The 16407-nt window shown below is 38.9% G+C and overlaps 1 protein-coding gene across 3 annotated transcripts; it reads left to right on the top strand.

Moving 5' to 3' along the window:
* The first annotated feature begins 57 nt into the window (after positions 1-57).
* YIPF3 (Yip1 domain family member 3) lies at positions 58-16398 on the top strand. 3 transcript variants are annotated; one of them, XM_081315281.1, is made up of 9 exons: positions 58-518; positions 4796-4996; positions 5651-5757; positions 6523-6568; positions 7225-7314; positions 7549-7680; positions 11388-11501; positions 12631-12754; positions 15949-16398. In XM_081315281.1, the coding sequence occupies exons 1-9, from the start codon at positions 423-425 to the stop codon at positions 16071-16073; spliced, it is 1035 nt and encodes a 344-aa protein (XP_081171407.1). In that variant the 5' UTR covers positions 58-422; the 3' UTR covers positions 16074-16398. The 3 variants fall into 3 exon arrangements, with proteins under 3 accessions (XP_081171407.1, XP_081171408.1, XP_081171406.1); XM_081315280.1 differs by having other exon boundaries at positions 64-518; positions 7222-7314; XM_081315282.1 differs by lacking the exon at positions 7225-7314.
* The last annotated feature ends 9 nt before the right edge of the window (positions 16399-16407 follow it).

Genomic DNA, 16407 nt, shown 5'->3' with positions numbered 1-16407 from the left:
AGTTGGTGGCGGTGTGCCGCCATGTTAGGTGTGGCGTTTTCTAAGATACGCTTTTGTGGCGGCGTGCTTTAGAGTTACGTGCAAAGATGACATTTCGACCGCGTGTATGAGAGGTCTTGGGGATTTTTCCCGTTGTTTTTTTTTGCTTGTCCGTCGTTATCCGTCCCTTCAAGCGCTCCTATTTCGTCTGGGGTGTCTGGAACTACCAAGATGGCAGCTTAGTCAGGCCAGCTCCTAAGAAACCTCGCGAGAACACCTGAGTCTCCACGTCCCCCGTGCGGCTCCTTAAGCCCCCGAGTGGGGTTTGCTTTGGCTTTCCTCCATCCGGGCACTTTCCGCCTCGCTTCGGTCGGATCCCCGGCCCCCGGATCATCCGTTAACGAGGCGGGGGCGTCTGCGCCTCCGCAGCCGCTGCTGGGGAAATGTCCGACCCCGGGGCAACCGCGGGCGCTGGGGGAGCGAGGAGTGGGGCTACAACGGTGACTGCGGAATGGGGAGCCTTCGAAGACAACATGCAGGTAAGGGGATTGGATCGGGTACTTTCCCGTCTTGGATTCCTTCTTGGAATCCCATGTTCCGAATTCGAATTCGGATCTCTTCCTCGGACCTGCCGTCGCCCGGTTCCTGGGCTGCTTTGGGAACACCTGAACAGGTAGTCCTCGATTTACGATCACAATTGAGCCGAAAATTAATGGGTGAAACACTTGTTAAGTGAGTTTTGCCCCGTTTTACGACCTTTCTTGCTCCCAGTTGTTAAGGGAATCGCCGCAGTTCTTAAGTTAGCTATGTGGTTGTTAAGTGGATCTGGCTTCCCCATTGACTTTGCTCGTCAGAAGGTCTCAAAAACTAATCATGACACCCACACCCACACACTGCAGCTGTCATAAATACGAGTCAGTTTTCCAAGTGTCCAAATTTTGATCACATGACCATGGGGATGCTATAAAGGTGGTGTGATAAATGGTCATAAGTTACTTTTTTCAATGCTGTAACTTTGAACGGTCACTAACTGAACTGTTGTAAGTTCAGGACTACTGTATTATATTGTACACCATGCAGAGCCCCCCCTCCCCCTCCCCCCCAGGGAGAAGGGCAGCTAAGAAACATGAAATAAAAATAAATAAGACTAACAAGGCTGGAAATGTGCCTGTGTTGTCTGTGAGGTGCAGGAGAAGTGCCTGACACTCCAGACATCTGTCTTGAAACTCAAGCAGTGTGTTGTGAGGGAGTCCATAAAGAGAGTCCCTGCACATTGTGCGAACGAGCAGAAATTGTTAACCGTTCACAGCAAAATAAATACAAGGGAAAGGTCCCAAAGGCGGTTTGTGGAGGAAGAAGCTGGATTCCAGACACAGATAGCCAATCTGTCAAGTTGCTGTTTAGCTTTTTTGCAAGCGCCTTGCGAAAGCTTAGTTCCTGGTTTCCAGGTAGAATTGGACAACTATGCTGCTGAAAAGATATTCACAACATTAGATTTAAGCTTGTGGTTGGTTTGGTTATTGAACTAATAAAAGACAGTAATACACATTCCATTATTGTTCTGTGCAGGCCATTTGTTTGCCAAACTTACTGGACATTTGGCAGTTTTCAGAAGAGCCCAACCTGCTGGTTATCGGCCTTTCTGCCAGTCCAATCAGGCTTTTGAAACATTTCTGTCATCCATTTCTGTTGCCTTTGCTACACTCATTGTTGCACAAGACTCAAACATTTACCCAGGCTGAGAATTTTTAATTTTAACTGGGGTTTTTATTTTCTCTCAGGGTTTCATTTAATCTTTTTTAATTGTTTTAACTTTTGTATTGATTCTCTTTTAAATATCCTGTAAACCACCCTGAGTCCTTCGGGAAAGGGCGGTATATAAATCTAAATAATAAATAATAAAATAAATAATGTTGAATGCATTAGAGCAGTGTTTCTTAAAGTGTAACTCCAAGACCCTCTGAGGGATCTACAAAATGATCTGCAAAACCTGTGTTTTTTTATCTATCTGGCCTGGACTGAGGGGTTTTAAGTTTTTAAACTTTGTTTTAATTTGTTGGGCTATTAATTAATTTAACTCATTTTAATTCTATTTCTATTTCAACTTTTATATTGTCTTTTAACTTTTGCCCTGTAAACCGCCCTGAGTCCTTCGGGAGTAGGGCGGTATATAAAACTAATTAAATAAATAAAATAAATAAATAAAATCAAAATTATTTGCCAGATCTTGAAGATATTTTCAAATATTTAAAACAAACTCACTCTTACTACTATTTTTGTTAAAAAAAAGTTTTTTCATCAAAAATATTACTAACAAATGAGTTTAATATTGTTATTTGTGCATGATTCAATACACAAATGTTCTACAATGAATCAGTTTTAATTTTTAATAAGTAAATCTTGATAAATATAACACATACTGACAAAAGTTCTTTTGGGGTTCTCCATAATTTTTAAAAGTGGGAAGAGGCCACAAGAGCAAAAAAAAATAAGAAACACTATTACACAGTAAAATGCAGCAAGCACTGGTTATGGACAGAAGCTAAAAAAAGTTTGCAAGGATAGAAAAGTATGAAATGGTCAAACAGTAAATGGAATTGATGTAAACTAAATTTTAGTTGGTTTTTTTTCTTACCTTGCCCCTTAGATCTTTGATTACTATTTCTTTGTCTTTTCCTGGATTTTGCATAAGTTTGCCTTTTCACAGTATTCAATTGCTCCCTATTGTGCTGTGTTGTAGAAAGCATTTAATACTCAGTGGTAACTATTGCTTAAACACAGATGTTTCTGTTTAACAGATTGTTCATCAGACTGTACTGTATAAAACAACAGCTTTAATTATAGTTCCCCAAAGCAATAATTATTAATGTTTATTCTCTATTTAATTTAGTAATAAAGTGTCTTGCCCAGCATTCTTTGCTAACAGTGTAGTAACTTGCCTCAGTGTTGTGATAGAGACATGGAGAGTAGGCGAGAAGAGCAGTATATTTAAGTCAGGGCAGCTTATGATACAATACATTACAAGTAGTCCTTGTTTTATGAGCATTATTCGTTCAACAACCACTCAAAGTTATGACAGCACTGAAAGAAAGAACTCCTGCTGTCATGTGATCAAAATTTGGGCACTTTTTCAAAGATATTTTTTATAAATAATTCAAGGTAGTGAACACACCTGATACTCTTTCCTCCTCCTGTTTTCCCTACAACAAAAAACCCAATGGGTGAGTAAGGCTGACGAGTGACTAGTCCAAAGTCTCCCAACCAGCTTTAATCCCTAAGGCAAAATTAAAACTAGAAACGGTTTCTATTCTTGTGTTTTAACCACTAGATTAAACTGTATACTCACAGTATACTGCCATTGTACTGTACTAATCAACAGAAAAGCAGTGCATGCTTTTAAAAGGGAAGATATGAATACGTTTCTGAGTAGAACAGGAGTAGCATTTTTCATTTTACTGTTGATTTTGCAAATGGAGCAATTTACCCCTAAACCAATTTAGGGTTTCTTTCAGCTTAAGGTAAATACTATGTCTAAAGATACATACATGTTCAATATATAGCTTTGGGCTGCAGGAAACTGGGCAGCTGCCAGATAGAGGCAAAAAGTTAGCATGTTCTGCATCTCCTTGATGGCCTTTAATAATTGTCTGGATTTTTGCAGTCTAGATATAGTAACCCTATCTACTGCCTCTTTTTTAACTTTTCAGTTAACAGCTCTATTTTTCTGTCGTGTAGTTTTACCTTTCATTCTCGGGACATATTTTCAGAGTGCTTTGTGTGATTTCAGTTTAATCAAACATAAAAACAGGAAAAGAATGAGCATATAAAGGCAAGCATTGGAGGGCAACAGAGCCTCATTTGCTGAAGGGAGCCCACTGGGCCCAGCTGAGGAAGAAGCACTTGAAATATTTTTAAGGCCTAGAAAAACAGAAATACAGTTTAAAAAAAGGATCAAAAGTGGAGACCGATCAAAAGATCCCAAAATGTGTGGAATATCTGAAAAAGGCTTTTCTCTAGGCCCTGGCAAGTCTACGCAGATAACAATTTATGTGTGTTCCCTTTCAGGTAGATAGAACTCAGAATTTCTTCAATATCTACTCCCAGGCCATCATAGAGACTTAAAAATAAGCATACTACTTTGAGTTTAGCTAAGAAACAGACCAGACCTGGCCTAATGAAATGCTGTAACAATGATAATATAGGAATGATTCCTAGGATCCCATCCCTAGTGGGCCATAGCCTCATAGGTGTGTTCCATATCACCCGCAGTTTCTAAGCCAGACCCTTGTAAGATACTTTGTGGTCTGGTTCAGGAGTTTCTTGAGCTGTGTAGCAATGTTGTCTCTGACCTTAGACTTTTCTCTAGTCTAGGCTGTTACATTTTTATATTGAAAAGAGTTTCCAAGGTTACTTATTGATGTTGAAAACAGCACTTTTTGCAGTACTTATTCTTGCATTTATAAATGGAGCTTTTCTTCATAAATTCCAGTAACAATAATTATTTCCTGATATCAAATTTACTCAGTTGGTATGGAAGAATATAGCAAATAGTGACAAATAGGGTTTTTCCTACTCTTTGAGCAGTCTTCATTCGCTGTATAAATTAATATGAAATCCGAAACTGGGAGTTATTCTTATTCTTGTAACATTCTGTACCTTTTCCTGATGGACATGATCTAACAGGATCCTTTTTCTTTGAGGCTCTGTGTGTGTGTGTGTGTGTGTGTGTGTGTGTGTGTGTTGATCCATAGTTCTTGTTAAGAGAGGACGATTGTGTACCTGTCTTGAGCTTCTTGTTTATTTTTGCATTACTCAGGGTGGGGGCTCTGCTGTAATTGATATGGAAAACATGGATGACACCTCTGGCTCTAGTTTTGAAGACATGGGAGAAATGCACCAACGCATGAAGGAACAGGAGGAAGTAGATGCAGAAGCAGCTGCTGCAGATGAAGAAGACGGAGAGTTCTTAGGGATGAAAGGTTTAAAGGGGCAGTTGAGTCGGCAGGTAGCTGATCAGGTAAATGGAGATCTTATTGGTTTACCAGCGTTCCTCCGATTTGAAGATGTTTGAGCTCAGGAGATTCTTGTTTCTAATATGCTTCTAGCCCTCGAGGGGACAATGTTCTGATCCTTCTTTCGTAATACAATATTGATCTTAAATTTATATCTGTCTTTTTTAGATCAGCAGTATGTAGCTTATATAGAAAATATATGGGGCATCTTTACCACCCAAAATCTCGAATCATTAGATAAGACTCATGCCATACTTGTGATACTGTACAAACGGTGTCATTGTGATTTATAAGTTAGGGTATCATTTGACTCTTAACTGTTCAGTTTCAGCAATAAATTATGTTTAATCAAAACATGGGTTAACAGAGTGTATTAACCAAATTGCATAGTGAATACTTATTATCTATGAAAAATTGGTTTTATTTCCTTATGTCAGAAGCAAAGTAAATCTTGTTCATGGAGTTAAGGGAAAAAAATATCTAGACCTATAGTATCTTTCTCTACATTATAATTCCTGTACTGAGTAATTCTGCTTTGATGTGGTGCATTAGAAATGCTCTTGATCTGCAGGGTTGTTGTTTTTTTTTAAAAAAATGTTCTCTAATTCTTCAGAAGGAGAAAGGAGAGCGTGTTTAATTAATATTTTCCCTTTTTTAAGATGTGGCAGGCTGGAAAGAGACAAGCCTCAAAAGCCTTCAACCTCTATGCTAATATTGATATCCTCAGGCCCTACTTTGACGTTGAGCCAAACCAAGTTCGGAACAGGTAAACGTAAGCCTATCAGCTGCCTTATCTATCAGTGCCATTCATAGAGGTGCTCCTTATTAACAGTTCAATTAATAGTTTAATTATATTAATTACAGAGCTGTCGTTGTGAATGAAAGCATTTATCCACCATTTATATTGTTTTGTGCTAATGAAAAAAAGCTATTCAATTCCATAAATATTGTTCAGGCTTAAGAAATGGTTTTGTTTTTGTTTTCTGTTGCAAGTCTTTTTCAAGCCTTTTCACAAGTGGGAGGGTATTCAAGGTATTCTTAGCTCTGTTTTCCTTTTTCAAAGAGTGTTTAAAAAACAGATGAAAGAATGACATGCAAAACTATAGGATATTAATTTTAACAGATGTATTTGATTTAGCAGTTTTATCCAGTAAATGTTGATTCAAAGTTCTATTAATCTGTCCCTACTTTACTAATAATTAAAATTTAGAAGCTTCCTTTCTAGGTCCCATAGCTTCTGTGACCATTGTCTTGATCACAGCAAAACAGCAAGAAATGCAACTTTATGAATTAGTTATACCTTTCTCTTCTTTTCCTTGCTTCACCCTAAGGCTTAGTGTTGATATGAGCATCGCTATGTAAAGATTATGTATGGAGAGATAATTCTCCTTCTGTTATATCAATTCTTACATTTCTTTCATAACCTACTTTATTTGCTAGGGAAACCAACAGATGTGTACATGGGATGGCTGTCTAAGTAATCAGATGCTTTCTTTCTAGCTATTAATCTGTACAATCTGTTTTAATTCAGATTGCTGGAATCCATGATACCTGTCAAGATGATCAATTTCCCCCAGGTGAGCTTATTGTTAATGTTGTGAGCTGTCCTTTGGGTGGTCATCAAAATCATCATCATTCTACTTCATTTTGTCTTCAGCTATAAAATTAATGTGATAGAGTGATATCTATCTTATGTTTCACTAGCTGACAAACTGTTCAAATAGAAGAGAGTAAACAATGAATCCTAAAGAGTGATGACCATATTTAAAATGTAGTGGAGAAGTGCTTACATTGCTTCCTTCAATGCTATATTATCACATCTCTTAGTTTATATTTAGTGAATAGCCCTTCAGCACAGTGGGCAGCCATACTTGTCAGACCATTCAGACTTAACTGTCCTGACAGTCAAATGCTTGGGGCATCACAATTGATCATAGAATTTGAATTTCAAGCTCAATAAACTCAAACTATGAAATTGATTTCATCTAGAACTGTATACCGTGGGTTTTCATATTACATCAAGTCATTTGAACACTGTCAGGATCATTTCCAAAACAATGGCATAAAATAACTTGCCGTTTATGAAAATAGTATAATAGTTCTCCCGTAATAGTTGTGTTACTTTTGCAAATATTTAAGAAAATATGAATCGTATTTTGAATATATTTTTAACCTGCTGACTTAAGTTTCTTTGAACATTGATAAATGGCTACCATATATTATTTTCCAGAAGATAGCTGGTGAGCTTTATGGTCCTCTCATGCTAGTCTTTACGCTGGTGGCTATTTTGTTGCATGGAATGAAGACATCAGATACTATCATTGTAAGTAGGGGGAAATTGCTTTCCTTTTTGATAAGTGATCGGTTCTATGTATCTTTTGAGCTTCCTTGATGTTGCAGTCATATATGCATTGTTGTTGGAGAAAGATTTGTTTGGAGTACAACTAATGCCTACTGCAGACTTCACTACATGGAATATTTATGGAAAGTATTAGTTGAAGCCCCGTTTTCATTTTTCCTAGAATGCCTTTCTGATATTCACTTGCTCTCTCTACAGAGGGAAGGTACATTGATGGGCACAGCAATTGGCACCTGCTTTGGTTACTGGATAGGTGTCTCCTCCTTCATATATTTCTTGGCATACCTATGCAATGCTCAGATCACCATGGTCCAAATGTTGTCACTCCTGGTAAGTAAAAGTCAGTTTTCTACCAAGGACTGGTCTATTGGAGTCTAGAGCAAGTTTTCCCAATCTAGAATCATCTCAAAACAACATAATTAAGATAGTCCAGCTCATCTGGCATCTGTTGAATTAGAGATAGTAGATTTAATGGTACTGCTGTATATTTCCATTTTAAGTAAACTGATGTTTTTATATCCACATCAAGTATAGATGAACAACTTTCTGTTAATCCTAGAGCCAATAACGCAGTCCTTATATTCCCAGAACCTACAGCACAAATTGAATGTTCATGGTATCCATCTTGGGTTGGTTTCTTATTGCTTTTATAACTTTACTCTTTTGAATCCTGCCCAAGTCTTTTTATTTATTTATTTATTTATTTAATTGATTTTATATACCGTCCTATTCCCGAAGGACTCAGGGCGGTTTACAGGGCGAGTTAAAACAATACAAATAAGTACACTTTAAAATAGAATTAAATAAGACTAGCCCACAATTAAACAAATTAAAATTAAAATTAAAAATTAAAATTAAATTAAAATTAAATTAAAACCCCCTCAGTCCAGGCCAGCAAGATCAAACAACCAAGTTTTAAGGTCCCGGTGAAACGAGCGAAGGTCTGGGGCAGTCCGAAGTTCTACCGGCAGTTCATTCCATAGGGCAGGCGCGCCCACAGAGAATGCCCTCCCCCTTGGAACCATCCGTTGGCATTCCCTAACCGGTGGAACCCTAAGGAGGCCCTCCCTGTGGGAGCGCACAGGATGCTGGGAGGCTGATGCTGGCAGCAGTTGCTCCCTGAGATAATCCGGACCCATGCCATTTAGGGCTTTATAGGTCATCACCAGCACCTTGAATCTCACCCGGAGGAGAATTGGAAGCCAATGCAGCTCACGGAGAAGAGGTGTTACATGAGAGTATCGGGAAACTCCCATTACTACTCGCGCAGCTGCATTTTGCACCAGCTGAAGCCTCTGAGTGGTCCTCAAGGGCAGCCCCATGTAGAGAGCGTTGCAGTAGTCTAACCGGGAGGTAACGAGTGCATGAGTGACTGTGCGTAGGGCATCTCGGTCCAAATAGGGTCGCAACTGGCACACCAGGCGAATCTGGGCAAAAGCCCCCCTGATCACAGCTCCTATATGATCTTCCAAACTGAGCCGTGAATCCAAGAGAACGCCCAAGTTACGAGCCCTATCAACGTGGGGTAACACCTCATCCCCCTTCATTAATGATGGACAAAAATGATTCACCCGAGATGCCGGTATGTACAGCCACTCAGTCTTGGCAGGATTGAGTCGAAGCCTGTTTCTTCCCATCCAAACCTGAACCGCCTCCAGGCAACGGGACATCATGATGAGGGCATCACTGGGTTGGTTTGGGGTGGAAAGAAAAAGCTGGGTATCATCAGCATACTGATGATACCCCACCCCGAAACCACGAATGATCTCACCCAGCGGCTTCATATAGATGTTGAACAGGAGGGGAGAGAGAACCGACCCCTGAAGAACTCCACAAACGAGAGGCCTCGGGGCGGATCTCTGCCCTCCCGTCAACACCGATTGCGAACGGCCCAGGAGGTAGGAGGAGAACCACTGTAAAACAGTGCCCCCCACTCCCAGTCCCCTGAGTCGTCGCAGCAAGATACCATGGTCGATGGTATCAAAAGCCGCTGAGATGTTTAATAGGACTAGGACAGAGGAACAATCCCTGTCCCGGGCCCGCCAGAGATCATTTACCAGCGCAACCAATGTCGTCTCTGTGCTGTACCCGGGCCTGAAGCCTGATTGGCACGGGTCAAGATAATCGGTTTCGTCCAGGAACAGAGGGAGCTGATGTGCTACCACACTCTCAACAACCTTCGCCAAAAAGCGAAGGTTGGAGACCGGACGATAGTTGTTCAAAATCGCTGGATCCAGGGCAGGCTTCTTGAGAAGGGGTCTCACCACTGCCTCCTTCAGGACAACCTATAAACTTGTAAAATAAATATTACACGGCATTGAAAGAAAGTTTGTGAGCCCCTAGAACAGGGGTAGGCAACCTCGGCTCTTTTATGACTCATGGACTTCAACTCCCAGAATTCCTCAGTCAGCTATGCTGACTGAGGAATTCTGGGAGTTGAAGTCCATGAGTCATAAAAGAGCCGAGGTTGCCTACCCCTGCCCTAGAACAATTCATAATCGTGCAATATTGTGATCTACAATGTGAGTTGAGCTGTATTTTTGGTTAATCAAACCAAAGCAATGGAATTTATAATATTCACTGTTCTTGTTAGATTCGGGCATTACAAAACATCAGATTTTTTTCTCCAGAAAATCTGCTATAGTGTTATCTCTATATTAAGATTCAGTACTGTGTGATGTTTGTTTAAAATTTCAAGTCACAAAAAGAAACCCTAAATTGGCAGATACAATTTATAATCCATCATTCTCACCATGAGTATGAGAGCCATCTAAGTTCTGAGACCTCAAGATAGCCTCAAACCATAGTAGTGTTGGGTTTTTTTCTGCCATGCGTTGTTTCGTTTTTCTGTTAATACAGTTTTCTCCATTCATGTCAATAGATTCATATTTGTCTCATCTGTCAGTATGACATTTTTCTAATTGTTTACATGATCAGACATGTCAAACTCACGTCACGTGACGTTGCACGATGTATCGGAGCTTTTTCGCCATAGCTGGCAATGGGGTGAGCATGGTCTCTTCATGACGCATCCAGCCCGTGGGCCAGCAGTTTCACACCCCTGATCTAGACGCTCTTTGACAAGCTTGAAACAGATAGCAGTATGATTTCTGAGATCAGTGGTTTTATCCTTGGTATCCTCTCATTCTTGTTCAGTATTCTTCTGGTGGACTCATGAACACAGCTACAAGATAATGCAAGAATAGCCTGCACATCTTTTGCTGTTACCTTGGAACTCTTTGTGAATTCCTAGACTATTGGAGTGATGCTTTTTTGTTGGATGACCATTTCTGGGCATAGTCAAATGGTGGTAATGTAATTCCATTTGTACATTATCTCCTGTCCTTGGATCGATTGAGATACATTTTTAGCAGTGGCTCTGTAGCCCTTTCTCATGAGCAACAGCATTCTTTGTTATGAAGTCCACGGGGTTCAGTTTCAATAATAGCCTTTAATTTTATCATGTCTGTGCTGTGAAGAGTTAATTCCAATGGTGGCTACCAATGTTTGTATGTTTTTTACAGGAGAGATCCTTCCTACTTACATTTGATTGTCATATCATTGCTTGGAACACCTGACTCAACTTATCCCCTTTTCAGAATTTATTCATATATTTTTTCCCAACAGAACAATAAATATTGGCACGGTGTGTTAAATAAAGACATTCTGTAGTAGATGGTTTGGGATATTGTTTGTTTAAGTATTTGTTAATCCTTTGATCGCAGTGTTGCAGAATTATAGTTGATTCTCATGGGTTCACAAACTCATTAACTGTAGATCGTACAATGGAGGCAGATGATGCTAAAGTTCAGTAGTTTTGATCAACTTCTAAACAATTCTCTGCATGGATATTACTGAATTGGCTGTAAACACCAGACCATTATTTTAATAATCTGCAGATTGCTGATAATCAGTTACTGTTTTTTTTTCCGCTGTATCGGGAGGAACAGTAGAATGAATACAGTGATGTTATTTTTGTCTGAGATTTTTCCCTGCCTTTATGCTCTTACTAGCTATGCTTTCTTCCTTCATTTTAGGGTTATGGACTTTTTGGGCACTGCATCACCCTCTTTGTCACCTACAATATCCATCTTCACTCGCTTTTTTATATTTTCTGGCTGGGAATTGGTGGTCTCTCTACACTACGAATGGTGAGTAATAGGAGTCATTGGGAGGCCCTGCGCAAGCCATAGAGGTTTTCGGGGGTAGGCAGTGTTTTCTAAGCCCCTGCCTTGTACAAGGCTGGGCAGTGCTATCCTAGAGAAGGATGCCCAGTCACCTAGGTGAGACACATGACCTTTCCTGCTGCCTTGGGTATGAGACAAATGACCACTGGCCCAAGGACCACTCTGCCAGTGGTCATTTCCCGCCTGTTGCTTTGACACTCCCTCATCACTACAGGGTCAACACATTAGGTTTGGACTGAGATGATCTGCACATGAGCTGTAAATGATGGTTAATTGCATAACAGAAAATTGGATATTATGGAGTTTTAAGAGGAATAGCTGTTGCACAAGGAAAAGAGACCTTAATAGTGATATGGAGAACCATTAGGTCTGAGATCTCTCCTGCTGCAGTGGATGACTAGGATATCTAAATGTCTTGTGTTCTTAGAGCCCCACAATGCTTGCTGGGCCTGTATTTTTTACTATTGGACCTCAGTCTGTATTCTTTACTATTGGACCCTGAGGGACAGATTTGATATGCTGGGATAGATAAATCCTCTAGCTCATTAAGAGTCCATGACCCATCGGCTAACCCAGGGGTAGGCAACCTCGGCTCTTTTATGACTCATGGACTTCAACTCCCAGAATTCCTGAGTTAGCTATGCTGACTCAGGAATTCTGGGAGTTGAAGTCCATGAGTCATAAAAGAGCCGAGGTTGCCTACCCCTGGGCTAACCTAACCTGGCTTGGCCCATCAGCCATTGTGGCTGCTGCCCATGTTACAGCTATTTGAAGCTATACTTGAGAGCTAGGTACAGTCGCAACCAAAGGTGAACAAACAGCTGCATACTGTGTAAAGTTTAGAATACTATATTTACTTCTGGTCACCAGAAGTAAAGGGATATTTGGAAGACTTAGGAAGATCTATAAAATGACAAATTATTTAGAATCTAAAATAGCTTCCTTTGGAAGAAAAATGGGGGAGATGAGTGGTTCAGAAACAGGCAATATAAATAAATGAACCATAGAAATTATTGGTTTTGTTGTCCCTGTGCCATTCAGATTTTATATCTGGAGTTTGTAAACCATGAGATCTGATTTCTGTTTTTCCTAGGTTGCTGTGTTGGTATCACGCACGGTGGGACATACCCAGCGACTCATCTTGTGTGGAGCACTTGCTACCCTGCACATGCTCTTCCTTCTTTACCTGCACTTTGCTTATCATAAGGTTGTGGAAGGTAAGAGAACAAATTTAGGCAATTGGGTTTGGCTTTGGAAGAACTCTGCACTGTTTCTGACCTTGTAAGGCTAAATCTTCATCTTCAGCAGTTCTCCATATGTGATTTAGTTTTTATAGGATGACCCCATTCCCACTTTGGACAATTTCACACATAATGGCTTTTTAAAATGTCTAACTTTCATATACCTTGGATATAAAAAGTCTACACACCCCTGTTAAAATGCTTTTGAGATGTAAAATCGGACCGAGATGAATTACTTCAGAATTTTTTTTCCACCTCTAACATAACATATAAGCTGTACAATTCAATTGGAAAACAAACTAAAAAATGTTAGGAGGAAAATAAAAATTTCACAATGACATGGTTGCATAAATGTGCACACTCTTAAACTAATACTTTGTTGAAGCACTTTTTGTTTTTATGACAGCATTTGGTCTTTTGGAATAGAAGCCTATCAGCATGGCTCATCTTGTCTGGAGAATCTTTGCCCACTCTTCCTTGCAAAAGCACTCCAAATCTGCCAGAATGTACAGTAGTGGCCAAGATTGTGGAAACCTTTTGGGAAAAGTGTATTTTTGAGGTTTGGTGGCTAACACCACCACTTTTTTTGAATAATAATAATAATAATAATATAATATAATATAATATAATATAATATAATATAATATAATATAATATAATATAATATAATATAATATAATATAATAAATATAATAATATAATAATATAATATAATATAATATAATATAATATAATATAATATAATATAATATAATAATATAATATAATAATATAATAATATAATATAATAATAAATATAATATAATATAATAATAAATATAATATAATATAATATAATATAATATAATATAATAATAATATTTATTTGTATACCACCCTTCTCCCGAAGGACTCAGGGCAGTGAACAGGGCAACATATAAAAATACAGTAGTACCATATATCAATGGAAAGATAATTTAATCAGGAATGTAATGAAACATAGTTTGTTCAATTATCTGTACTGTATTCTATGAAAAGTTATAGCCAAATGACCAGAAAAACGAAGCACAACTTGCTTAGGTTGATATCAAGTAGCTTTCATTCATCTGATTGTATCCAATGAGCATGAAAGAGCCAATCAAGTGTCATTTGTTTTGGCAATGAGCCAATCAGATCACAGTAGGATTCAGTTATTGATGTCATGTATTGAAGCTGAGAGGACATTTGTCAGTGTGTTATGTGTTTGCTATCAAGTTGGTTGGGGTTTTTTTTTGTTTCATTTAGTGAGCTTGTAAAACGTAATAAAATTAAAGTAATTCTGCAAAGAGTTGACTGGTTGCCCAGAAAGCGATGTAAATAGTATTATTAAGTGAACAAGGCTACAGTTATAAAGAAATTAGAAGAAAAATTGGTGGAAACTTAACCAAAGGTGGCATTTCTACTGTACACTTTTCCCAAAAGGTTTCCACAATTTTGGCTACTAATGTGTGTATATGATTGGTTTGAATGTGGTTGGTTATTCTGAACACAGCCACATTCTCTACATATAAGGGGATATGCACACTTATACAACCATGTTATTGTAATTTTCCCCCCAAAAGATTTAAATGTGTTTTCCAATTGAATTGTACAGCTTATATGTTATATTAAAGGTGGAAAAAAGTTTGAAGTGATTTATCTAGGCTTGATTTTTTTTTACATCTCAAAAGACCTGGTGTATAATCTTTTTATTTCCACTGTAGGAATGGCGTATGGTAAGTATGTGCCAAACGTATTGTTCCAGAAATGGAATCTAGAAAAAAACCTCTTTAATGTCCCAGCAGATCTCTCATTATCTGAGCCTGAAGACTTTTCTGGAGTATCATGAGCAGCTTCTAATTTGATAGGTTCACTTTTGGAAAATATTAGGTTCCTCCTGAAATAAACTAGATGAGGATTGAGAGAAAACGACCAGAGTTTTCTAGAATGTTCCATTCCTACTAGAACAATAAGCTTTCTATATCCCTAATTCTTGTCATAGTATGACGTTGAACATATATTTTAGAAAATAATTTGTATCAGTAAAAGCAATTCAACAGTGGATCCAACTGTCTATAGAAGTTGTGGGTTCAGCAGATGCATTCAAACAGAGACTAGATAAGCGTCTGCCAGGAATTCTTACATTTAGATTATCCATAGAAAAGAACAGGTGAATGACCTAAATGGACTCTTCTAATGTAGTCCTCTGATACTGCAGCCCTTATTTCCAGAGTATGTATACATTCATTCAAGTGAGGCAGATTCTGACTTAAGAAGAAGCAGTACATGTCCTTGGCTTACAATTCATTTAGTGGCCATTCAAAGTTACAACAGAACTGAAAAAAGTGACTTATGACCATTTTTCACACTTAATGACTGTTGCAGCACCCCCATGGTCAAGTGATCAAAATTCAGATGCCTGTTAACTGACTCGTATTTATGACAGTTGCAGTGTCCTGGGGCCTTTTACAACCTTCTGACAAGCAAAGTCAATGGGGAAGCCAGATTCACTTAACAACCAGGTCACTAGCTTAGCAACTGCAGTGATTCACTTAACCAATGTGGCAACCAATGGTTAAAATGGAGCAAAACTCAATTATCTCGCTTAGCAACATACATTTTGGGCTCAATTGTGGTCGTAAGTTGAGGACTACCTGTATTAGCACAAAAGCTGATTGGAGAGGATCCGGCTTTGCCTTGCACTGTATCTAAACTGTCAGTTTCTTGCACTGCTGATATTTACAAAAGGAATAAATCCCATCTTCATAATTTTCATAATTACGACATCTCAGCAAGCTGTGATCATGCTTTCCATTGTTCCCTCTTAGCCTCCCACAAGCAAAGCCAATTCGGTGACCAGTAGGAAATCAGAGGTTGCTATCACTTGGTTAACAATGGCAACCAGGACTGCTGGAATTGTCATTGCCAGGTGACAACTGTGTAGCTTAGTGACAGCAGTTGTGCTCTCAGTTGCAATTGTAAGCTAACTACCCCTGTGCACATAGAAGTTAGGCTGAGACAAAAAAAGGCTTCTTAGATTGTAAGCCGCCCTGAGTCTTCGGAGAAGGGCGGGATATAAATGGGATTTTAAAAAAATACGAAATTAACTATGATCACTGTTGGTACAATACAGTCTAGTATTTACTGTTGATTGTTGATTTTCTCATTTGTAGGCATCCTGGACACATTGGAAAGACCCAACATTCCTCCCTTTCAGAGAGTTGCCAGAGACATTCCAGCCATTTCTTCTGTTGTAATGAATAATATAACATACAAAGCAGTTGCTGCACAGATCTAGCCTTACAGACTGGTATGCTCACCCTGTCATCCGTTTGCTGCTGTTACCACAATAAATGGACAAAGTAACAGCAGTAGTAATTGGCTTATCCACAGATTTGCTTTTGGAAGTGAAGTCAGAAGACTCCAAGGACATTTCAGAAGAGTTGCCTCTGTCCAACTTTGGCCAAAGTGGATTGGATAGAGCCTTCCTAATGGGCCTTGTATATTTAACTGGGATTGCATAAGTCACCATCTTCTTCCGTATATTCTTTGTGCTTGCTTTTGTCTTTTTAGACTATGTATACCTTCTTTCTCAAGGGAAGAATTAAATTAAATGGATATTGGTTCTCAGC

Source organism: Vipera berus (assembly GCF_964194415.1).
Source record: "Vipera berus genome assembly, chromosome: 1".
NCBI classification, from domain to species: domain Eukaryota; kingdom Metazoa; phylum Chordata; class Lepidosauria; order Squamata; family Viperidae; genus Vipera; species Vipera berus.
The sequence above is the reverse complement of the archived record's forward strand: the minus strand, read 5'-3'. Positions and strand labels throughout refer to the sequence as shown.